Source organism: Syzygium oleosum, unplaced genomic scaffold (assembly GCF_021117445.2).
Source record: "Syzygium oleosum isolate NSW1041296 unplaced genomic scaffold, Sole_v2.1 Sole_v2.14, whole genome shotgun sequence".
Classification (NCBI taxonomy): domain Eukaryota; kingdom Viridiplantae; phylum Streptophyta; class Magnoliopsida; order Myrtales; family Myrtaceae; genus Syzygium; species Syzygium oleosum.
The window spans coordinates 6418833-6443356 of NW_026607498.1; the positions used below are offsets into that span (position 1 = coordinate 6418833).

General features: G+C 41.3%; 3 protein-coding genes across 4 annotated transcripts; 2 read left to right on the forward strand and 1 right to left on the reverse strand.

Annotated features, from left to right (window-relative positions):
• The first annotated feature begins 286 nt into the window (after nt 1-286).
• On the forward strand, nt 287-3084 carry LOC115690044 (60S ribosomal protein L13-1-like). 2 transcript variants are annotated; one of them, XM_030616273.2, is made up of 5 exons: nt 287-414; nt 1433-1548; nt 1640-1773; nt 2473-2631; nt 2721-3084. In XM_030616273.2, exons 2-5 carry the CDS (start codon nt 1440-1442, stop codon nt 2940-2942), a joined length of 624 nt encoding a protein of 207 aa, XP_030472133.1. In that variant the 5' UTR covers nt 287-414; nt 1433-1439; the 3' UTR covers nt 2943-3084. The 2 variants fall into 2 exon arrangements, with proteins under 2 accessions (XP_030472133.1, XP_056174114.1); XM_056318139.1 differs by lacking the exon at nt 287-414 and adding an exon at nt 500-625 and having other exon boundaries at nt 1432-1548.
• A 6310-nt stretch (nt 3085-9394) lies between these two features.
• LOC115690003 (acyl-CoA-binding protein) lies at nt 9395-11220 on the forward strand. The gene is made up of 4 exons (XM_030616220.2): nt 9395-9561; nt 10603-10720; nt 10839-10901; nt 11005-11220. Exons 1-4 carry the CDS (start codon nt 9550-9552, stop codon nt 11082-11084), a joined length of 273 nt encoding a protein of 90 aa, XP_030472080.1. The 5' UTR covers nt 9395-9549; the 3' UTR covers nt 11085-11220.
• A 1363-nt stretch (nt 11221-12583) lies between these two features.
• On the reverse strand, nt 12584-17052 carry LOC115690002 (urea-proton symporter DUR3). The gene is made up of 9 exons (XM_030616218.2): nt 16600-17052; nt 15353-15460; nt 15175-15270; nt 15006-15088; nt 14686-14906; nt 14336-14598; nt 13997-14235; nt 13196-13845; nt 12584-13097 (listed from the first exon to the last, which is right to left on the reverse strand). The coding sequence occupies exons 1-9, from the start codon at nt 16789-16791 to the stop codon at nt 12808-12810; spliced, it is 2142 nt and encodes a 713-aa protein (XP_030472078.1). The 5' UTR covers nt 16792-17052; the 3' UTR covers nt 12584-12807.
• Nucleotides 17053-24524: the final 7472 nt, after the last annotated feature.

Genomic DNA, 24524 nt, shown 5'->3' on the forward strand with positions numbered 1-24524 from the left:
TCAAGCCCTCACCGAATGGCTGTGAGGGCGGACTCGCACTAGGCTGGCAAGGGTCGAGCCTCGCCGGCCATGGGTGAGGCGACCTAAGCCCTCACTGAATGGCCGCGAGGGCGGCCTGGCACTGTGCCGGCGTGATTATCCTATTCACCGATGCGTGATTCCGGCGCCCCTAATGTCACCGGAAAGAAAAGGGTCCACACCGGACCTTATTGGGCCTTGGGCTTTCGGCCCGCGACGCGAGTCCAAGAACAGCCAAAAGAATCGGGTCAGGCCCAAAACCCGTTTTCTTTTTCGGATCCAATACGTAAGCCCTAGGGTTTTATGTTACGAAGTGATATAAAGTCTTCTCTCAGTCGAACCAGCTTCTCTCCGTCGGAACCATCGCACCGCCTCGGTTCTCAAGCTCCGAAGCAGGTACCGTTCGAGCTCGATCCTTTGAAAATTATCGGTGCTGATCATCGCATGATTGATCTTCAGCCTCTTGGTCGCTCTTCTTCGGTTTGATTCGCGTTGGATTTGCTTCGTTTCATTTCGGGTTCGAATCTGTTTGCTCTTTGCTCCGTTTCGATCCGCTTGTTCGTTCGAAAGTTTCGGCATTATTCGCGGTCGTCGTCGTTCGCGCTTTGCTGAGTTCGCGAGCTCGATCTGTTGTGAGATGCGAGGGAGGTGTTCTCTTCATGAATCTCGGGTGTTTTGTTTTCTTGCCGAACGAATTGTGTTGGAAATGCTGTGTGTTGTTCTCGCTCGACCTCGTCTGTTGAAATTATTGTTTATGTGGATTGATGAAAGTTCCGTGGTGATGCGATGTCGGAAGTAAGTGTTTCCTTTTTCTGGGCTGTGGAGATTGAAATCAAGTTTTGATTTTTATCTGATTGCACTGCTTACTTGTCGGAATTGTTCGCGATGCACCATTTTGTTGGTCTAGTGTGCAGTGGGAGTGGGAAGGTTTGAGAATGTCGATGCCCTTTAAATGGGGATTGTAGTTTTAAATCCAGACATGTTTCTTGTAGTTTTAAATGAGATTTGCTCAGATTTCTGCTGTCTAGGAATGTGCCGATTTGAGCTCAAACATGTTTCAGCTTATTTAAGCTGTTAGTCGACAAAACTTAAAACTCACTATTGTTTGGTTTACTTGCTTACCATGTCATTCTTTTTCTTTTGTGAAAATGGTTATTCTGAATTGAAATTATTGTGTTGGCAATGTGGAAGATACTGTGCTTATGATATTTAGTTTTCTGAATTTCTATTTTGGCTCTGAAAACCAGTTTTAACATTGTGCAGAGTGAAAAAACAAATTTGATGTACTTTTCGTTAATGTGTTTGGACCATAATCCGTCATGTATTTACAGTCTAATAGCTTTTGCTGATAACATATATCCACATCTCAGAGCCTTCTTAACCTTAAAAGCTTTTGTCTTTTTTTCATTTCTAGGTAAGTCATGGTTAAACATAACAATGTTGTGCCAAATGGGCACTTCAGAAAGCACTGGCAAAATTACGTCAAGACCTGGTTTAACCAGCCTGCAAGAAAAGCTAGAAGACGCTTAGGTAATTGAATTGCTCCCTTTATATAGAAGTGATGTCATTAGTTGCCATTCTTATTTTCGGAGCATCCTGATGTTCTTTATTTTGTGCCCAGCTCGGCAAAAGAAGGCTGTGAAGATTTTCCCGAGGCCAACAGCAGGTCCACTCCGACCAGTTGTCCGTGGTCAAACCCTGAAGTATAATATGAAGGTCAAGGCTGGGAAGGGATTTTCTCTTGAAGAACTTAAGGTATAGTCATGATGAGTTATTTGTTTGAATGGGTTCCTTTGTCATGAAGAATCTTCGTTACCTTGTTAGGATAATTTTTTTAGTGTTGATACAAGTAGAACGAATAGATGTGGTCATTGAGCCCTTTCAAAGTTTGCGACAATGACATTTAGCAATCATTTGACTTGCTGTTCCGCTTATAATTTTGTCAGTTAGGAAATTGTTCACTGCCCCTTTCGGATCTTTATATCCCAAATCACGAAGCATCATGAGGAGATAGGCTATTTGTATCTCACCAGCATTATTTTCACCATAATTTTGCATATGAAGCTTTGTTAAAGCCCCTGTACTGTCTTACCGTCATATAATTCTTACCTGCGGTCAAAGTTGCATTTGGCTATTCGAGTGGCAGAGAAACCAGTTTCAAGTAGACTTGCATCATTAGCTTCATTTACCTATTTAAACAGAACTTGGGCTTCTGTTCTTTTCTTTTTTAACTTTTTGTTGTTTCATCCAGGTTTCAGCATGCTAAGTTGGCATGTTTTAATCTTTTTTTTTGCATGCTTTTTTGCACTGCGGTTTGGTATTACTGCGTTTTTGTACCAGAATTTTGGTGATAACTAAACGGCTCCCCTGATTGCTCCTTCTTCAAGGATTTATTTTACAGTTTCCAGCATTTGGTGCAAGCCTTATGCTTAACTTGCATTTTGTATATCTCAGGCAGCAGGCATCCCAAAGAAATTAGCTCCAACAATTGGAATTGCGGTTGATCATCGCCGCAAGAATCGCTCGCTGGAAGGTCTTCAAGCTAATGTGCAGAGGCTGAAGACATACAAGGCGAAGTTAGTTGTCTTCCCAAGACGCGCACGGAAATTCAAGGTAAAATTGAGAACTTGAAAAATTCTTATCGATTTTATTCTGAACCCTTTTCTCGTTGAAAACATCTCATCTTCCTTCTTTATATGCAGGCTGGTGATTCCACTCCAGAAGAGCTTGCAAATGCAACTCAAGTCCAAGGAACTTACCTGCCCATTGTAAGAGAAAAGCCAGCAGTGGAACTTGTGAAGGTCACAGATGAGATGAAATCGTTCAGCGCATATGCCAAGCTACGAGTGGAGCGCATGAACCAACGTCATGTTGGCGCGAGGATGAAAAAGGCCGCTGAGGCTGAGAAGGAAGATAAGAAGTAGTGAGGCCGGTTTGTATTTTGGTTAAAAGTATGTTTTTGACGAGTATTTAACGGGGTTAATTTTCTCTGTGGGTACTTAACATTTTAGCCAGACGAGAAGTTGAAATTTGAATGAGTATCCTTGTGCTTTATAGTTTCATGCATTTTTGGTACATCATGTTGAGCAAGATTTTCAGACGACCTCGGTTTTGGGAGTTCCATCTATATTTTGACATTCTTCTTTTTTTTTCATTATGTTCTAATTATTTGTTTCTCTTGACGTATCTCCCTTAGCAGATATTAGACTGCTGTTTGGAAATGAAATTTGTGGAAATTTTTAGTGAGGCGTATCACTTTGTTCATGTGGAAGACTACAGTATAATTCGAGATATGTTTCGGGCGTTCATTTTGACCGCATTTAGTACTTTTGAAAATAGAGATATGTAAATAGTCACAGTATAGATTGAATTCGGCAACTTTTGTTTGAAGCAAATTTGGATTTGATAAGAACATCAATACGTACACTTTAATTCGTGTATACATAGTGATTTCAATAGATAAAGTTACATCATAAGTAGATTTTAATCTTACTAGAGCGTGAATTAGTAGGATTCATTTATATTTTTTGCCTTCTGCGAACCAAATGAGCCTTTAATCTAACGTTACGAAGTTGGCTCCTCCGTTTAATTAGGCCTATAAACATCTAACTAAAAGCCGATGCTAGTCGTTCATTTCTAATCCCAATAACTTTACTAATCGCAACGATTGAACAAGGTGCCTTTTTTTTTTTTTCAAATTAGCCAAAGGTGCCTATTGCTCAATTTTTGTTGGTAGATCTTACCTTTGGATGTTTAGCGCATGTACATTTCGTTGCACTACAAACTAGAAATTTGGCACTGTGCGTTTTCTAGACAAGAGAGTTCACGTGTCCTGGCATTTTATACTTGTGCATAACGAGGATGGTAAGGGAAGCTGCCATCAGTTTGCCTGGGAATGTCAGAATGAACAAGGAACAGAACAGGCATTTGCTCGAAGGGTCGAATTGGATCGGCTCATCGCACAGTTGGCTCTTCCCCCATGGCCCGGCGGCCGGCGGCCACCTCTCCTCTCTTCCTCTTCAACCCCTTCACTTGCTCTATCATTGCCTCCGCCCATCTCTTCTTGTTAGGATTCTTCAAGCTAAACTTCCTAGTTAGGATTCTTTTGAATTAACACTAGCTATAAGTAGTCGATTTAGGTTGGTCTTCTCAGTTTTTCAGAAGGTTTATGTTAGACTCGTGATTACTTTGATGGATCTTGTAAACAAATGACCCCAAACACTAATTAAGTTAACTAAAAGTGAAAATAACACTTTTCAAGGCTCCGAAAAAATGAATACATTGTATATTTTAATATGGTCAATTACTGCGGATAGAAAAAATTACATTTTCAAGAGGCGACAGAGCACTTTTTTAAATATTTTCTATACGACCAGACGAATATATATTCTATACGCATAATTCGGGGTCAGTTTTTTATATGTGTCAATAGGGATGCTGGGTAATTTTGTTATCTATGAAGATGCCAAAACATTTTTCGTAAGCCTTCCATGTGGACGCGGAAACCATCCAGACTTCTCTCCCCTTTTAAGGTGCTGGACTTTTTAGCTATCTTATAGATCTCACGAAAAATATTGTAATTTTTATTTAATAGAGTTCTTTTTTCAGGCAGTCATTTTTAAAGAAAATATTTTTCTGAAATTTCCGATGTCCGACTCAAATATGAAAAAGAATCGGAAAATAGTTTTCGTTATCGGAAAAGGGAAGTCTGATTTGATTTTCTTAAACACAAATACATTATCCAAGCATTTGGCAGCAGGGGAATAGATATGGGTACCAGGATCCCGGGTCCAGCTTTGATGGACCCCAACCGAAGTGTCAGGTACCCAAGCATGAGCATGAGTACCAGGTTTCTGAGCCTCGACCTCGATGGACATGGGCTCAAGCGCAAGGTATCCGGACACAAGCACTAGGGACCCAAGCCCAAGTGCCAAGCACTCGAGCCCAAGCATTGATGACCTAGGCACGACCTTTATGGACTTGGGCCCGAGTGTCGGGGATCCGAACCCAAGATCTAAGGATCTGGGCCCGAGTGCCAAGGTCCGCACTCGACCTTTGTGAACTTGAACAGGGTGCCGAGGAATCGGATACGGGCACCGGGGCCTCGAGCCCAGCTTTGATGGATTTGGGCCAAGGCAACCGGGAACAAACCTTAGGATTCCTGTGCCCAAGCACTAAGCATAGGTTTTTTGGAAAATATTTTCTGCAAAACAAATCCATTTTCCGATTGTATAAGTTGATCAATTGTCGACCTTTGGAGCTTCCCCAAGATCCTAAATCTGAAACCGTTGATGGTGACCGAGTTTGACAAATGGTATACTTCATAAGTTCTCCATATATTCGACCAAACAAAAAAAGTTCTTCATATATGTTAATTCAACAGATATTTCAAAATTGCACAAGGCGAACACTAATGCGAATAATCACACAATCATTATCTTTACGTATATTTTGTTAGAGACCGAGGCATCTGTCCAAAATATTTAACCAAGTCTACTAATACTCTTGCGCGGAAAACAACTAAAAGCAAATTCTTTTATTACTCTAAAAACTAGACAAAGCAGAAAAGATCGGTGCTGAATCTGAATCAAGTAAAGACTATGGTAAAACTATAAAAAATCCTAGCAAATGACATAATAAAAGACTGCGTATGCTGACGTTATAGGCTGTATAGCAATATTAAGGAGAGAATTCATGCGCCTTTCACTTGGCTGGTGCCGGTGCCAGTGTAGGTGCCGATTCCGGGTTTGGCGTCGGTGCTGGTTCCTCTATTGGCAATGTTGGTGTTGGACCGGGCACCGGCTCCTCTGTCCATGGTGTCGGCCCTTCAGTTGGGGTTGATGGTGTCGGTCCAGGTGCTGGCTCCTCTATTGGCGGTGTCGGCCCGAGTGCAGGCCCCTCAGTTGGCGGTGTCGGCCCCAATGCAGGCTCTTCTATTGGCGGTGTCGGTCCAAGTGCTGGCCCCTCAGTTGGCGGTGTCGGCCCCAATCCAGGCCCCTCAATTGGGTCCGGTGGTGTTGGCCCTAGTGCCGGTCCCTCAATTGGTGGCTCCTCTGTTGGCGGTGCCGGCCCCGACGCAGGCCCCTCAACCGGGGTCGGCGGCGTCGCTCCCGGCACCGGCTCTTCAATCGGGTTCGATGGTGTCGGCCCTAGCACCGGCCCCTCAACAGGTGTTGGCGGTGTGGCCCCTAGTCCCGGCTCCTCAGTCGGCGGTGTCGGCTCCAGTGCCGGCCCCTCGACTGGGATCCGAGGCGGTATCAATCCTACCGCCGGCCCTTCTGCCGGTGTTGAGGGTGTCGGCTTTGGTTTGGACGCCGGAGGCGGCATCTGCGGCGGAGGACCGTGGTGGTAAGGGGGCCTCGGGAAAGGGAAAGGAGGGCGCAAGAAGGGGGGTAGAGGAGGGATTACGGGGAAGTGGCTGCGGGGAAACCATCGCCAGCAATCGCTCCAGAACGACATCATACCGCTCGACCCGGTCGAGTCTTGGCTCTTCTCCTCAAGCTCTCTGCCATTGCAGAGCTCGCTGACTGAGCAGCAAACGAGAAAAACAATGAGCGATATGGACACGACGCTCTTGAGGCTCGACTTCCCCATCTTTTCTTCCCTCTTTCTCCTCCTCTTTTTCTTCTCTTGTTCTTGAGTTGGTCGTCGTGAGAAGTTCTTATATAGAAACCAGGGAGATGATGATGATCACGATCATGAACTAACCCAGCAGTGTTTCTAAATTCGAAATCGATACCCAAAAAAACTGAACTCCCCCGTTTAAACATTCCATGATTCGAACGGGCAGAGGTTATCTTTTCTTCGAATTTTATCTCGAAAGGAGTTCGTGTATATATCCGCATTCTTCTTATTTCATCGGATTTCGTTGGAGTTTAGAATTTGAAAATGGCAGGACCGTCCTTGTACCCTAACACTTGTTGTTCAAGAAGTGCTTGCAAAGAATAACACTTGTTGTTCAAGAAACATTTGGTAGGACAAAGGATACATTAGAGAGCAAAAGATAAATTTACAATTGAAAATTGAAAATTTCTGGGGAGAGAGAGAGAGAGGAGAGAGAGAGATATGAACAAGATCATCTGCTTAGCTCGAATGATCTTTCAGAAGCTTTTCATATATTACGTTTATGTTTATTGGTATCTGAAAACTTTAATTTGAACTGTCATATTCCATGTTATTGACGTATAGGTGCGATTATGGATCATCTGTAATTTCAATGGACCGATTAGGGATAACGTCCAGGTGTTGGTCAGCTGAATAAATCAAAAAATCAAATGTTTGATTCCTAATCATTAACGATTATGCCTTATCCTAGATTTATTCGGCTCTTAAGATAGAAATGGAAAAGAAAGGGCAAATGGAATCTAGGTGTCTCTATCTACAGTGGGAGGCTGGAGTTATCTTTTGTAGTACTTGAACATGATGTACATTGTACATGTAATGCATAATACATGCCTTATATGAGGATTAATCGGGTTGAAAAGTTCGGGTATCATGTGTTATAGAAAAGGTGAACAATTAGATTGATAAAGCTTTGGTATGTCTTCTTTTGCACCACTTTTAAAATCTAAAAACAAACTAAGTTCACCAAGAAAAAAACAAAAATACTCATGAAGAATTTATGGCGATGTAAATTAGAACATTGATAAAAAGAATGTGATAGGAAAGCTGGAACAATGTGATGGTCATTAGGTAAAACAAATTGGCCATAAAAAAGATTATTAAAGATCAATGCACAAGTTAATCAGTTAGTTTAAAGGAGTCAATCCACTAAGCATTACTTATGCAATCAAAAGAAATTAGAAAATGTGGACAGGGTGTCGATAATTCCTTTAAGAATTTTAAATTAAAAAGATGAGGAAAGTAACTTTTGATTGGGAAAACGAAGATTGTCTATTTTCAAAATAGTGAAATATTTTTCGTTATCATTTTTGAGAAAACAATTTCTATTCGAGATAATCCAAACACATTGCTACAAACAATTTTCCATCATCAAAACAAAACTAGTACTTAAACTTTGATCCAATGTACGATGTCACCTTTTAACTTTTAATTTATTTAATGTAATTCTTGAACTTTTGATAAATATTCAATGTTGTTCTTCCATTAATTCAAGTTAATGGAATTTGCTCATTTGGCTTCCTATCCGGTGCGTTTAAACGGTGGAACAAAGAAACTTACGCATGAGTTATCCATGTAAGAATTTTAATTCAAATTAGAATATAATAATCTTTTTAAATTCAATATTTTTTTTGTCGAAAGCAAATCAAATCGAGATAGAGCAAAGCCTAGAATATTGCAAAATAAAGCTAAATCCAAAAGCAAGGAGGATCAATGGAGCACCTTAATCACACACTTGTTTAACAGGAATGGCTCTGTCAAGAAAAATAATCGGAGGCTTCGTATATTAGTAATGAGCACATGTCGAAAATTCATTCTCCATTGACTGCATCATTGCTAGTTCGTGGTGCACGCCTAAGTTAAGCTTTCTTTACACCATCGTCATACAGAGATAACAAAAAAGAGGTTGAACAAACACAAATTTAATATTTGGAAGAGCAAATCTCCGTGATTCAGCGAGATACCAGAGCTTTAATGATCACCATCAAGCGAAAGGCAAAGGACCTATATACGAATAGAGCAAAGGCGTATCAAATCCCCAAAAACAATAGTACTCACATTATAATTAAATCGGGAGAATTCAAACTGTCAGATGTAGAACTAGATTAAAAGAAGAAAGCTCCCAGATTTAAATCGGGAGAGAAGAAGAAATAATAAAAGGACCATTAAATACAAACAAAATCAACAAGAGAGAGGGGCAAGGGTGAAACCCTCTTTTCATGACTGAAGGTCGAAGAAGAGAGATTGTTTACATTCAATTTGGAAAAATGATTATTCATATTATTTGATAACGTGAATTATTATATTCTGATTTGAGTTGAATATTGTACATTAATAGTACATGCATAACGTTACATCGCTCAAACTTACAGAATTAGAAGCTAAATCAGTAAATTTTGTTGTACAATATTCATATGATCCGTGGAGCAAATTGAATATTTGCTATAAGTTCGAGGACGGCATTACACGTCAATTCAAAATTTATATATTATTTGTGTCATTATATATTTCACTATCGCAAATTAAAGTGTGCACGGCCCTTTACCACGAACCACCCAAATTATTCCACCTGTACAATGCAATGCACCCAAGGAATATCCAAACTGGCTGGACCATGTGAGCATTACTCTCTCTCTCTCTCTCTCTCTCTCTACTTTTTTTTTATGCTTTTTTAATCCGACGGATCTGGGCCGTTCTACCATCCAACTCCGGATGAAAATAAAAATCGATTTTTTAAGACGCCAGCTCTCCCCAAGAAGACGCGATGCCACAGTAGAATCGCCCGTCTTTTCTCCTATTTAATGGCCATCCATCCGCTTCGTTCCTCTCTTGCACGTATCCGACACTCTCTCACGTTGCGTTACGCTTCACATCAACGAATTCCCCGAGAAAACGAAGCGGATCGAGCAAATGGGTTTGAAGGTCGCCCTCCTCGAATTCTTATCTCTGTTTTTTATTTTCCTGCTTTTTTCTTAGTTGATGATCAGATCGTTCTTTCCTGTGTCGTTGTTGCGATTTGGAATCTGGGTGCTCTGGCTTGTGATGTGTTTGATTTACCCATTTCTCGGTGCGTCGTTCTTCATTTGGGCGCATCAGATCGGTGCTTTGTTTGAGCTAAAGTTTGGTTTTTTAAGAGATCATATCTCAATGCTTCGACTTGCTGAGAAACCCATGATGTGAAATTTTTTTCTTTTTCTCTTTTTACGAATTTTTGGGTTGATTTATCCTGGTTTTGTTCTTCTGGGTATCTGTTTTGTTTACCATGCGATTAGTAATCTTTTCTTATCTGTGAATATATAGCTTCTGTCTGATTGATTGTAAATAGCTGCTGCCAAAACTGCTCACTGAGCTCCTCTTTGTGCTTGGACACAGTGTACTTGAATTGGCGTAGTTTTTAGTTAAGTTGTCTAGTTATATTAGCTGATTTGCCTGGGCAAAGAAAATGAGGAAATTGAATTAAATTTTACTGGCTAGATTGGCCTTTTTCGCTTATAGCCTTTTCTACATGCAACATTTAAAGGGACATCCTATTGCTAAGGTGGAGCGGGATGATCCTTATGTATCAGTTTAGGCTCGTCCAGTGATGAATATGTACATTTTACACTTTCGAGATCTGCGTTCTTAAGCAACTGATCTCTTATATCTTCCCTCGCGCTCTGTAAATTTCAAAGGGAAAGCTGTTTCGCGAGTAATATTGTGCACTGGCATCTCCTATCCATGTGTTGCTTAAGATACTATTCTTCCTCAAAATATCAAGCGCTTTTATCTTTCTAATTTTTTGGTGACTATCCTCGAACGTTTGTTTTACTTTATTTCATTGATGTTGGTTTTCGAACTTCTTTAATCTACTTTGCAGACTTGTTAGTTGTTCTCTTCTTGCGTGCTTTTATAGAGCTTTGAGGATGTTGATGTGTACTTTTAGTGTTATCCTTGTTAGGGTCATGACTTACTTGGTTTACGCAGGAGGATTTCGAGGAACATGCTGAGAAAGCTAAGACCTTGCCGGAGAGTACAACCAATGAGAACAAGCTCATCCTCTATGGGCTCTTCAAGCAAGCCACAGTTGGACCAGTGAACACCAGTCAGTAATCACCCCCATCTAATGGGTTTAGGATTTGCAACTTGTTGCGCTTCAACACTTTGTTTCTCGACTAGGTCCATCTCCGAGATAACTAATGCCTTTTTCACGTAACTTGCAGGTCGCCCTGGAATGTTCAACATGAGGGATCGGGCGAAGTGGGATGCATGGAAGGCTGTTGAAGGTAGAAAAATAAAATAGTAGTTCTTATCTTGCAACTTCCATTTTTTAGATGATTCGTGTCGGTCTTTGCTATTTCTGACAGTGATCTTGTTGTTTGTTGGCAGGGAAATCAAAGGATGAAGCAATGAGTGATTACATCACAAAGGTGAAGCAGCTGTTGGAAGAAGCTGCTGCCTATGCTTGATGTCTGTGACTCCATCTTCCCTCTAAGGGCTTCATTGTTGCTGTGTTTGAAACTCGTACTCTAAGAATTAAGAACACTATGTGATCACTCTCTTTGGTACTTTTCAAAATTTCTTGTGTCCGAGCCAGTTTCATTATGTTCCTTGCACTTCACTTTTTGTGTGTCTTGCCCTTAGCAAGTTTTCGAAAACGGAAGGTCTATTCAGAAATTTCTGATCTGCAACTGTGAGCTATGCTGTGGAATGTGATGGATGTGTTGCTTGGGATATAGTGTTAGCGATGGTGAATGATACATAAAAGATTTCGCCGACGCCACAAATTTAGAGTAAAGTGGTAGCGCAAATGTAGCTCCATGTTTGAACATGGTGAATGTTGCATGACAGATGGCTCCATGTTTGAATATGGTGAATCCCTCGTCGCCAGTGTCACAGATTTAGAGCAAGTGATGGAGCAAATATGACTCCATGTATGAATGTTTGGTTTGAGTCATTCCAGTAGAATGACATTAGGAATGAGGCATAGCTTTATGGGAAAGAGATTTCAAGCTCTCTTTGTTTCATTTGATTAGGGAATGTGTTATTCACAATTGCAGAGGTTATAGCTGAAAGTATTTTCTCGGAAAGTGACTTTACATGATGACATCGCTGGTTGCTTCATATCCTGCAGATGTTTTTATTGCTGGAAGGAAAGTTGGGAAGGTTGTTGGCAGATGATGAGAACTTTGATGATGGGTAGTTGTTGAATTCTTAAGTTTTCAATTCCTTGTGGACCAGTGCGACGTGTTCGCTCGAAACCTTTTTGAGAGGATGTACCTTAATGTTCGCTTCCTAGGCTGTTTTGGAGGCTAATGAATGGCGGTAGGTGGTAAGGTCATGGCTCGTTAGCGCAAGCTATTAAACATAAGGATAGAAATGAATGATATCGCATCTTCTGGAAATGGACTTGTGATTGGGTTGGTAATTTGTGAAAGCGAGTCGCCTGGTGTGAAAGCAATCGTCATTTTCGCTTTGAAGTCACTCGGTATGAAAGCAATCGTCTTTTTCGCTTTGAAGGGACTAAGATAGTGTCAGGAAAAGACCCGGTTCGCGATGAGCGAGAGGAAAAGATTTGACTCTTGTGGAAGGTTTCATGTTCTGTACGTGTATAATCGTTAAATAAGTATCGAGCAGGCTTCCGAGAAGGCTGCACCCCACAAGGTTATGTTTCTGAGTTCTCGTCGTGAGTGTAGCTCGAGGCATACTCACCACAAGCAGCCGAATACAATCTGAAAGAAACAGACACAAATCGCATTTACACAATGGATATGGGGCGGTCCATGGCACTTACGTTCAGAGAGAGGCTCCTGAGAACTTCGTTTGTTATGGTTAAGGGTGGTTAATGAGGGTAAGTTCACTTATATGTGATCAATGACTGTCTATGGCCTAATGCTGCAAAAAGTTTCTTTGTAAATTCCTGAAAGTGAGTGGTTACTTGTAAATTGAACTGACAGTAGGCAGAGACTATAGACGACTTTGATTTTATTTCAATGAGACCAGGAACATTTAAGGGGAAATTACACATTGTGGCCTCCAAGCCACTTGCTTTTGTTGCCCAAAGCAAGCTCCTCCATGCACAAAGATTGACATGACATGACAAACAAGAAAAGGCAAGTTCGCCCATCTTTTTATCTGCAGAACTTTCACTCTCCCTAAGGTTTTTCACATTGGCAACTCACATCAAGCGAGCTAAGCAGGCAGGACTTGTTGCTCACTAGCATCCAGTTTCTTGGTCTTTTCCACCTCGAGGAGATACAATCTTTCCGCTTCCGGTATCGCCGATACGACCGACTGTAACTTGACATTGAGTTCTTGGATCTTTTCCATGAGCCGGTCGTTCGTGAACATGCCGATGCAGATGCTCTGGATAGTCTGCCAGCTCTCCATCACCGGCAGAGCAATGATAACCGCAGAGCCGATGGTTCCCCAAGCCATCGCAATGACCGCCCAGAATGTAAAATACCCTTTACTGAATTCCCCTGCAAACAAGCAAAGCAACAGGAAAGTTTCAGAAAAAGCAGACAAAATGTTGTGCGCAATATGTTAGGCAGTCCAAAGCCTAAGGAATTTAACTTACTTGCTGGGAGCGAGAGAACCGGCCACAACACGACGATGACGACAGTGAAACCGATGCCCCATCTCACGATCCATGCCTTCGCCCTATTCAGCTTCTCTTCCTTGAACTCCTCCGACGGCAGGTCAGTCTTATCTTTTTCAACCATCGTGATCTCCTTGGTAGTTTCCCAATCATAGTTTTGAGGCCACAGGAAGCTACAGATGGCATGGATGGCCCCGCCAGTAAGAACTGAGACGAGATTCCCCGCGAGCATCGGCGCATTTCTCCCAGTGGTTTCCAGATTCACCCGGCCATACTCAACGCTTGTGACCACCAACCAAGTTATGATTCCCAGGATGCACCCGGAGATCGTTCCGAGAATTGCGCCGAATGCGTTTGCCTTCCTCCAGAGGAGCATGAATGCGATGGGAAGGACAGCCGAGCCAACAATCACTCCCGTTGCGAGGTACATCCAGCCCAGTGAAACTCCAGCCTTGTTCAAGATCACCGCAAGCACTCCCATGAAGCACCCGAACCCGAGGATGATGCTCCTTGAAACTTGGAGGATTTTCTTTCCGCTTGCGTTTGGATTGATGTAAGTGCGGTAGATGTCATATGTGCATAATGAAGACACCGCTATTAGTTCGGAGGACCCGGCAGACGTCACAGCCCTGACACATAAGAACGGAGCAATTTTAAGTTCGCTATTTGATCTTAGTTCAATGCCGAAGTACCATCCTCTTTGCCCGACAAATGTGAATCAAATAATAAAATCGTCCTGTTTCATTTGTGTCTCTTACAGTTGACAGATGCAGAACTTACATGAAGAGCATAGTGAGAAGGAGGACAGCTCCTCCTTTCCCCATCAAAGCAATAGCTGTGGCTGGAGGAACAAGTCCATGGCTTGCTTCACTAGCTGTAATCGGCAAATCGAGCGCAAGTGCTCCTAGACCAAGGGATGTGGCCAGTGAGAATGGCACAGCGAACCACACTAGTCCGCCTAACAAATAGCCCTTGTGTGTCGATGAGGGTCTCGCGGCTATGGCGCTCACCCAGTATCCCTGCAATGTTTCAGTCAAAACATGGCATCGAAATTAATGAGAGGGAAGAAGTTATGCCCGCATATGGATGAACACATCATTCTCGGTGACGAAACCTTACGTTGTCAACAAAGACGGTACCAAAGTTGCCGACAATGTTGATGATACCGAACACAAGCCCTCCGGAGCTTAACATGGTCAAATAAGATCCGCCATAGTTCCCACTAACAGGACCACAAGATTGCCCGCTGTGCGATATTGGCTCCTGACAGGATCTTGATTTGCTCGCTACTTCCAAGAGATGTCTGTAAACCACGCTGGGGCTACCGAGCTCGCTGCTTGCCGTGTATACTAAGTAGACAAAGATTACTAAAACCACGTGCACTACAAGAGAAATCATCAGCCAATTAGCACCTGTGTTCCAAATCAGGAGAGATTACATGAAAATTTCATAGTTTTTTGGCAAAGTACCTATAACAGAATGTATATAGCTCGCTAAGAAGGTGGCTTTAAGGCCTCCAGCCAAAGTGTAGACGATCACTCCGAGGGGGATCAAGAAGCTAGCAGCATATATGTTCATTCCAGTCAGAGCATTTACGACTGCAGAGCCACCGAGAAGCAACATCGCGGTGACAATTATGTTCGTCATGAAGCAGAAGACGAGGAAAACAATATGCGCAGCAGTTCCCCAACTGAAATTCAAGCTTACTTAATTAGCATAAGAGACTTTGTCGCGACACGAGTTAAACCAAAAAATAAAAATGTAACGTCTTGGACCAGGTGATACATACCGAGCTCGCACGATTTCACAGACAGTGTGGGCATGAGGAGCTTTTCTTTTGATCTCTATAGCCATTATACCGAACAAGAGTACCTATTTGCAAGCACTTAGGAACTGAGCAGCGAGAAAGTTAAAAGTCAAAGAACACAAAGGAGCAATCGGATGGAAGTTGCGCGTACCTGGATCGTGGCACCGCTTGCATACCAGAACGGCCCGCTAACTCCATATTCCCAGGCGACATTGGAGCTTTGCAAGATTGTAGCGGCCCAGGTCCACTTCAAGAGTTCAACCCGAGAAATATAAGTTGTCAGCTGGAATTCTGTCCAATCAGCCTAACTAACAATGCAGAAGAAATACCTGAGAAACGATCACACTGGCTATTAATCCAGTTTTGACATTCCTTCCTGCAGTGTTGAACCATTCAGAAGTGTGGCGCGATCCGACATAACGCTTCTCCAGCCAGACCTGGCATCACAGGAAATTACTAGTCAGCAATCAGAATCACAATTAAGGTTCCATACTGTGCTGACGATTCATTCGATTTTGTAAGATAAGAATGAGCAGCTAGCGCCAGTCTGGGATGCTAGAGATGTAGAAATGCAGTTTTTCAACTAGAATGTGATAGCAAAGATAATTATACGTGTCCATTTTTCCCTCGAAGATGAGAATATTTGCTCTCTTATATTTATGTTTGAAATGATATATCTGCTAAGTAAATGCAAAGAGGACTCCACTACAGTGGTTCAGCCGTGTTACAGAAGCAAGATACTCTTTTCTCAACACAAACAAAATGAAAGGAGCAAGGCACTCCTACTGATTAAATTGATTGACTAGTATCTCATGAATATTGGATAGTGAATACAGGCTTGCCTGCACAATTTTTGTATAGTCAATCGATGGTATGGAATAGACCTGATTGCACTGATATTAAATCGGAACATGCAGCTATTCACGAAAGGAGTTATCATTGTTCATGATATTGATCGAGTTTTCAAAGTAAAATGATGACTACTCCCATAACCTTGGAAAGAAAATCGACAAGAAAATGACAAGAAAAGAGAAATATGTGATACATCTAAGACCCTGCTTGATCATCGGGTTAGATAGGATCATCAGATTATCAAGAGAGACTGCAGATTTCAAACTCTCCTTACAAATCTGAGGTTATCTGCATATTGTAACAATTCTATGTCAAAGTGTGCAACAAGTTCTTCAAAGATCAACTTAAGGTCCTTCATCAAGCAACCAATGAAAACAATGGATCATAACAATCCGCACTTAATGAAAACCTTGTTATGAAATGCAGGAAATCATTAATTAGTGCCACAGAAAATTCTAGTCCCACAACCGAAGAAAGAGCGACAGAGCTTTCTACGGCACAGTAATAGCAAATAAAAGCAGTATGTACTTTGCCTGAATTTTATATCTTATCATGCATACCAAATAGTCAAAATTGGAACAACCTCATCATCAGTGAAGAGAAATGCTTTCTTCCAACCAAAAATACCATGATTCTTGGATTCACACGAAAAATAGAGGCCAAAAACAACAAAAGAAGTAGTGTACGCAATAGGAAAAGGGTGAATGAGTTGTGGAACAAGTACCAGGAAAGAGGTGAAGACAGCAAAGAATGCACCAAACCCAAGAACGACTGAATACCCAACACCCTGATTGAGAACAGCTTGGCCTCCAAAGAAGCTGCTCTGCCTCACACAGCTTCCTCCATCTGCAGACACATGGTAGTACTTCCCTCCGAATCCTAACGGAGGACACTGCGTCAAAGAACTAGTGGCCATCAAGAATGATGGTGCAGAAGAAGATGCAGGAGGAGGAGGACGAGGAGACAACAAGACACAGTGTGTTCAGTAATACGGCATGAACTGATGAATCACATCTTATTTATAAGGGATCTCTAAGGTTGACATCTTCCAAGCAGAGAGATTGAGAGAGTACGGATTTGCAGAGGGCCGTGTGTGTTTTCGGTTCCTTGTTGCTCTCGCTCACGACCAAATGCCCGATAGTATCTGAAAGTCAAACAAAGGGCATCTCTCTCAGAGACCGGGAATCTCCACCTTTCATCACTCTCTCTGACCCACCATCATCTTCTCTCAAACTCATCACACTAAATTCAGGAAACTTGGTTAGATTCAAACATCACTGCTGTAAAAGGAAACTGAATTTCTTAGATAAGGTTGATTGACCCACATGAACATAAATTGAAAGGAGGGTTTTGCTAGCATAACAGTTTTCAGGCTACTATTAAAATGACAGTATGATGTGAACCACAAATTCTCGAAGGAGTGGACCCCACAATAATTTTTAATAATGTGTTATTTATTTTTAACCCAAAACATACTGTTATTCTCATGATAAATTAAGGACGGTTTAATCTTTGGAAACAAAAGAAAAGGAATGATTTAACCAGCAAAATGAATTGTCCATAAATCTGTGCAAACAAAGTGATCCACCTTACTAGTCTTGCTTTCACTCTTCATCAAGGATAAAAGTAATAAAAACTCTTGATTACTTCTAGTGATTTGAATCAATTTACATTGCTTCTCTTTTTCTCCCTTCGAATTTCTTCTACTCACGTGAAGGTTGAAAAGTTAACAAATGATTTTCTTGTCACTTGTTCCATCTAAGCTTTATTTTGATCATCTCATTTCTTTTCTATGGTCTGTGGACTATCCACATCATAATTTATGGACCAAAAAAGTGCATGTGAATCTTTGTAAGCCAATAAAAACTCCAGGATTAGAGTAGTTTGCAAAAGCACTGTGCATGTCAATGCCATCAATGAAAAAACGCATAGAAAATCTTTTAACAATAATGTTTTTCTATAATAAAATTCATATAGTAAATTTAATAATCCCGCCCATGTAAGCTTGACGTAATTGACAGATACAAACAAGAAAATATTTATGGATTCAAGGGGTGTCATTGGCCCACTTGCATGGCTTCACTTCATTTGCCTCTCGCCATCTTGACGAGTCTCGCTTGGCATGATCTGTTTGACTTTTTCACATCTCGAGGTAATAAAATTAGCGGCTAATCATTCAACGAGAGATTCAAAATTATTGAGAAATTGATTTGTACGCGACATAGATACAGTAATGAGCTTATACAAGCTCTTATCAGTATTCTCTGCGACGTGCAATGCAAAGCTACATTGCCAACGACAGAATCTTGAACTAAAGAAGCTTTTGGCCTTTGGATATGCTTGATTAGTGGTTGAGGATGTTTTACATAGACTAAAAATCAAGGATTAATTTTGCGAATTAATCAGACATATTAGTGCTAATTCTACAACATATATGTGACCGTTTTTGTATGGATGCGTAACATTTATTCAACACGTGATAGATAGAAAAGAGCTTGAATTGAATCTTGAAAGTTAATGAGAGCTCTTGTCGATTAGCATGTCTCCTTAGGGAAGTTCAAGATTCTCCTAATTGGGTTTTCGTTTCTCTCTTTTCGCCGACAGCGACCAAAATTTTATAAACTCATTTGCATCGAGATCTTATTATATGTCAGGGCTAGTCGCGTACTTGTGTGTGCGTGTGCACGCAGTCATGTTGGGAGAGAGATCACGGAGAGCATAAGCGGGAGTTGACAATGTACTTTGCTGATTCATATTCTTCCTTATTCTAATGAAATCAAGAATCTCCACCACATTTGTAAAACCCTAATTGTGTGCAAGAGAGATGCTACAAGCAAGAACTTGGCGAAACCCAGTTAAATTTATAATTGATGGATTCCCTTCTTTCTTTTTTCTAAATTTTTCTACGCAAGATTCTGCAACATATGATTTGGAGAAAAGAATACCCAGTTGCTGCTGCTGCTAACATCAGTACGGACACCACACCTGCCATTTCTCGAAGCTACCTTTTCAACAGCATATAGAGCCTTGCTAGTTTTGCATTCTTAAAACGGAATGGAAAAAAAAATTCAATCAAGAGCTGGCCGAACGCGACTATCGCGTGCGGGAACACTTCTGAGCGCCCATGATCGACACCAAGACTTCGTCTCATGATTTTTTTTTCGTCAGTGACTGCATAATTCACCTATGTTTTTACATTGCCATGCCTACAAGGAATTTAACTCTCAAAGCATTTTGAATCTTACGAGATTACTTTGATTACGATATTGTGCAAGCACCATAGAGAGTAGCATAGGGACTTTTACCCGCATGTGCAAGGATGTGCAACAGAGGCCAATACATTCACTAGGGAAAATCATAAAAAGGGAGCCCAAATCCAAGACCGCACATATCCAGTCAAGCTTAGCCAATGAGTAATTGGCTAGCTAGGATTGTTAATCGCTTCACGCCACACCAAATCTCAAGCATGAAACTTTTCTAGCACAACCCAAGTGCCTCTCAACACAGTTAGTGATAGTCAATCACACTTCCTATTAAAAAAAAATAAGAAGCGAGGATAAAATGTTGCTGTATTAAGTGGCCAAGAGAAAGAGAGAGAAAACGTTCAGTTGCATTGAAGTATACGAGAGGGGAAAACTTTCTTGTATGGATCTTTGACTAGCCCACGCGGAAGTGGCGAACGGTGGAGTACGACGTCCCTAAGGCTCATTCACATGGGCTCTTTGCTCTGCCCTAAAGGCCGTCTCTCGGCCATTATTTTTGTAAACAACGATGTTACCCAGCTGACTTTTGCTAGTCCTGGCTCTGTTCTACTAATCTTCAATTCAACTCTCTAAACTATCCATTGAATATTTCCCAATTTGTATTGCAGAACAAGTTCTTCCTCATCTTTGACAGCTTGAATCCCCATCCGACAATATGTATCTTCTTGCCTTTGTTCCTTTTTCATTGAGAACGGGTGGAGTTTTCGCGTTTTCATAGTTCAATTTGGCTCGAATTTGAAACTTCGAATGGAACTTAACATTTCGAATTTGGGAACTATAGGAGAGCTCATATATATCGATTGGGAGATCTAAGGTTACCGTGCAAAATTGGTCTGTGGTGAGCACATACTCTTGTACAACTTATGTTAACATTTCCAATCATAGCGTCCACAAATTAGTAAATGAGTGTAGTATATATACTAGGTGGGAGCATCGATTCGAGGAGCGTAAGTTTCAGATTCCAAAAATTGGGAACCAGTCCTAACGAGATAAGTTTCAAGTTCTAGGTCTGGAACCTACTTAACTTGAAACCGCTCATCCCTAACTTGCACAGCTTTCATACTCGTCCAACGGAAGTTCTTGCACTTTGGGAGGATGCTTATTTGTCCTACTATATCAAAAATTACAATTGCTTTCCCGGCTAAATGGTGTGCTTTGCAACTTCTAGCGCCATCCAATCTATCTCCAACTTGGTGAATGCCGACACATCAGACAAACTTTTCAGGTATAAGCATTATTTGATCGCCGCCTCCCTCAAGCCATCGGTGGCTCTCAACACTCCATAATAACATAGCTGAAGATGCCGTATTTTTTTCATCTTTTATGGATTGTTGCTTTTGGTAGATAGGAATTTTAATTGTTGTTTTAACTTTCATTTTGCTTGACTAAGAGATGAGTTGGACACTTCCCAATTATTTTATAACCCCTCCACTCCAAGTAATGGCAAGCCCTAAGAAGGTTCCAAGCTTTTGATGCTCACATTATCTTATGGCAAAGTCATAATCGTCTCTATGACCGTCTTCTTGCAAAAGCCACTCATTCAAGTGGTCAACAGCGAAGCCGGTTGACCTCCTCGAAGTATCCTTACGTATCTTCTTAATCCCACCATAAAATAACAATTAGACATAATAATCACTACCTAATCAATCAGGTGCCCAATAATGTCTTCATATTGATTTAAGATTGCTAGAATGTCCAACACAAAGACTTAAACTTATAGGTAAAGAAAGACCACATGTATCTAAAGAGCATATAAGACCCACAATATATCAAAACCCCCTCTCACATGCCAACTGGATCGGGACTGAATTTGAATGATGGGGGTGACGCACATACGCGAAAGGGATAGCACTAACTTTGATATCATATTTGAAAGTCCAACCCAAAAGCTTAAGTTTATCCACTGTAACGGCCCAGGCGGCGGTGCGCGGGGAGGAAGGATGGCGGTGTGTTTGCACCTTAGTCCTCGGACGTGCGCAGGGAAGGGGAGAGCCTCTCTAGTCCCACATCGCCTAGGGAGGAGTCCTGGACTAGCTTATAAGGCTTGGGGTTCTATATCTGTGTAACGCATTTTAAATCCGTGAGAGTCAGTGGGCCCAGAGTGGACATAAGGGGTAGAGAATGCGACCACCTAGGTGGTGGTGCGCAGGGAGGAGGGATGGCTGTGTGTCCGCGCCTCAGTCCTTGGACGTGCGCAAGGAAGGGGAGATCTTCTCTAGTCCTACATCGCCTAGGAGGAGAGTCCTAAACTAGCTTATAAGGCTTGGGGTTTTATATCTGTGTAACGCGTTTTAACGCCGTGAGGGTCAGTGGGCCCAATGCGGATAATATTACACAATATAGACCCGGGGCGTTACATCCACGTAAAAAACATATACTACCCATTATCAAGCGATAAGGCTTGCGTGGCTTCGTTCGTTTTCATCAATTTGACAAGTCTCGCTTGGCATGATCTATTGGACTTTTACACGTCTAGTGGTAATAAATTAGCGGCCAATTATTCAACAAGTGATTAAAAGTCGCTGAAAATTCATTTGTACAGTACATAGATAACGTAATAACCTTATACAAGCTCTTATTAGTATTCTCAGTGACGTGCAATCAATGAGTTTCTTGAACTGAAAAGCTTTTGGCTTTTGCTTGTGCTTAATTAGTTGTTGAGGATATTTACATGATTAAATCCATGGACCATTAGTTTGCAAATTAATCTTACAGATTAGTACTAATTCTATGACATATATCAAAACTGTTCATATATGTTGTCTTTTTATATGGATATGTAACATTTATTCGACGCGTGATAGATAGAAGAGCTTGGATTGAATCTTGAAAGTTACCGAGAGCTCTTGTTAATTAGCGTGTCTCCTTAGGGAAGATCAAGATTCTCATACTTTGATTTTCGTTTCTTTCTTTTGGCCAACGGCGACTAATTATTACGAACTAGCTTGTACATGTTAGGACAAGTCGCGTACTTGTGAGTGCACGCACGGTTGTGTCGCGAGAGAGATCGGGGAGAGCATATGCAGGAGTTGACACTAATACTTTGCTGATTCACCTTCTTCCATGTCCTGATCTAATCAAGAATCTCCGTCACACTTATAAAACTAGTTCTGTACAAGAGAGATACTATAAGCAAAAACTTGGAAAACCCAGTTAAAATAATAAGTGATCGATTCACTTCTTTCATTTCTTGATTTTTCTAGGCAAGCTTCTGCAACATGATCCGGAGAAAAGAATTCCCAGTTGCTTCTGCTGCTGACGAGAGGGGGAAGCTTCTTGTATGGATCTTTGACTGGCCAGCAAGGAAGCGGCGAACAGTAGAGTACATTGTCCCTGAGGCTCATTCGCAAGGGCTCTTTGTTCTGCCCTAAAGACCGTCTTTGGCCATTATATTGGAAGACAATGCTGACTGTTTGTGATACCTGGCTCTGTTATTCTAATCTTCAATTCAACTCTTTAGACTGTCCATTGAACAGTCCCAGCTTCTGTTACTGAACAAGTTCTTCCTCATCTTTGACAACTTGAACCCCTATCTGGCAACATCTAGTCTGTGCTTTTCTTCGTCATTCATGGGTGGGGTTTTTGTAGTTCAATTTGGCTCGAATTTGGAACTTCCAGTGGAACTGGACATTTTGAGTTTGTGAACTTGCCATTGTACAACTTCTGTTGAGGTTTCCAATCGAAATGTCCTATATCGTATCATCGACAAATTATTACATGATTGTGGCATGTCTACTAAACTGAGTTGAACACGAACACAAACTATCAAAAGCTCTGGGTCCATGTGAATCTCATCAAGAGGTAATCGACGGGCGGATAGGGGGTGAGAGGTAAATGAGCGGGCTTGGACTTGGGCAACGTTCTTACATGAGTAAGCCCGAAACTGCCAACTCTACGGGCTCAAGCCCAGCTTGAGAGTTTCTGTGTAAATTCTATATTATAGATAGGCTTGGACAACAAATTAGGCTTGACTTTCAGGCCCAATTCAGCCTAAGTGTACCAAGTGCTCATCCTTAGTTCCACTAGATATGATGATCCATATTCAATTTAATACACGCATGCACTGTATTCACCAAATAATTTCTCAATAGCCTCACTCAATTCCTTCAGAAATCTTGCTGGAAGTTGGTTGCATGAGGTACTATATTCACAGATATACCAATGATTTCAAAGTATAAAGGCTAATTTCACATCTTGAGATAGGATATCCCAATAATATATATATTATAGATATATCTTGTTTCGTGGAAGGACAATTTCAAAACATTTGTAGTGAAAAGCACGTTGGGTAATACTTTTCTCCATCATGACCCGTGCCTAAGGCTACTTTTTCCTTTCGCGTGTTTTCCTCCGTCTTGTTATAGGAGATTCCTTCCAATTGTTACTTTGACCGGCGGAGTACAAACATGGACCATCATTTACATTCAATTTTAGTCAAGTTTGCATGCGGCTAATATTCATGTTTACAATCTACCAATCACAAAGGCTCGGAGCAAAATATGGCATTTTTTTTTTCCTTGGGAGGGCCGCAATTGTGTGAAGGACTACATTCAGCCCGTTGGGAAGACCATTGGCATTTTTCCACATACGCGACGTCGTTTCTATCCCCCTCCATTCCAAGGAATGGCAAGTCCTAAGCAGGTTCCAAGCTTTTTGTATGTTCGCATCATCTTATGGTCAAGCTATATGATCAACACTATCTTCACATTATCTTTAATGGCAAGTCCTCAGGATGCTTTTGAACGTTCACATTCAAGCGGGTCGAAAGCGAGGCAGGTTGACCTACTCGCAGAAGCTTCCTCGGATGTCCTCCTGTTCCTAATCCCACCATAAATTAAGAGTTCAAAATACTAACCACTACTCAATCAATCACGTTCCTACTACAAATGCGGACAAAAATGTGATGTCGTTGAACGGATGGAATCGTGGGGAAACGTTATAGAAATCGCCCAACAATTTTTTCTTGGGATTATGCAGAAACCCAGCTTCATGAAATTTAGAATTACTTCGAGATTGTTCTGGAGAGATGATGATTATATTATTGCTCAGATATTATTATGCTAGACGATGAAATGTGTAACTTCTCTTTCTCTCTCTCTATCTATGATCAATTTCGAGATACAAGGTCCCGATGAGTTTAGAGAAGCAAAATCCTGAACAAATCGATATACGCCAATAGCTCGAGAGCGGAAACGTTGTCTATGCAAAACTCGTTCTCACAAGAAAAATAAATAGAAAAGAGAAATACGAGATTTCAAAGAGTGACAAAAAGTGCACCGTCCCATAACGTTAGGAAATTCTTGGTGAATATATTTCGTTTTTTCCTAAGTTAAATTATGATGTCGCAATTCTTTGTATTTTCTTTTATTATTTCAAAGTTCTAATT

Coding starts and splice junctions, on each gene's coding strand:
- LOC115690003 (XM_030616220.2), top strand. Junction 10,721..10,838: donor AGTTGGACCAGTGAACACCA/GTCAGTAATCAC, acceptor CGTAACTTGCAG/GTCGCCCTGGAATGTTCAAC. Junction 10,902..11,004: donor TGCATGGAAGGCTGTTGAAG/GTAGAAAAATAA, acceptor GTTTGTTGGCAG/GGAAATCAAAGGATGAAGCA.
- LOC115690002 (XM_030616218.2), bottom strand. CDS start 16,791: ATGGCCACTAGTTCTTTGACGCAGTGTCCTCCGTTAGGATTCGGAGGG. Junction 15,089..15,174: donor CAAGCGGTGCCACGATCCAG/GTACGCGCAACT, acceptor GCTTGCAAATAG/GTACTCTTGTTCGGTATAAT. Junction 13,846..13,996: donor CTTCTCACTATGCTCTTCAT/GTAAGTTCTGCA, acceptor CTTATGTGTCAG/GGCTGTGACGTCTGCCGGGT.
- LOC115690044 (XM_030616273.2), top strand. CDS start 1,440: ATGGTTAAACATAACAATGTTGTGCCAAATGGGCACTTCAGAAAGCAC. Junction 1,549..1,639: donor AAAAGCTAGAAGACGCTTAG/GTAATTGAATTG, acceptor TTTTGTGCCCAG/CTCGGCAAAAGAAGGCTGTG. Junction 1,774..2,472: donor TTTCTCTTGAAGAACTTAAG/GTATAGTCATGA, acceptor TGTATATCTCAG/GCAGCAGGCATCCCAAAGAA.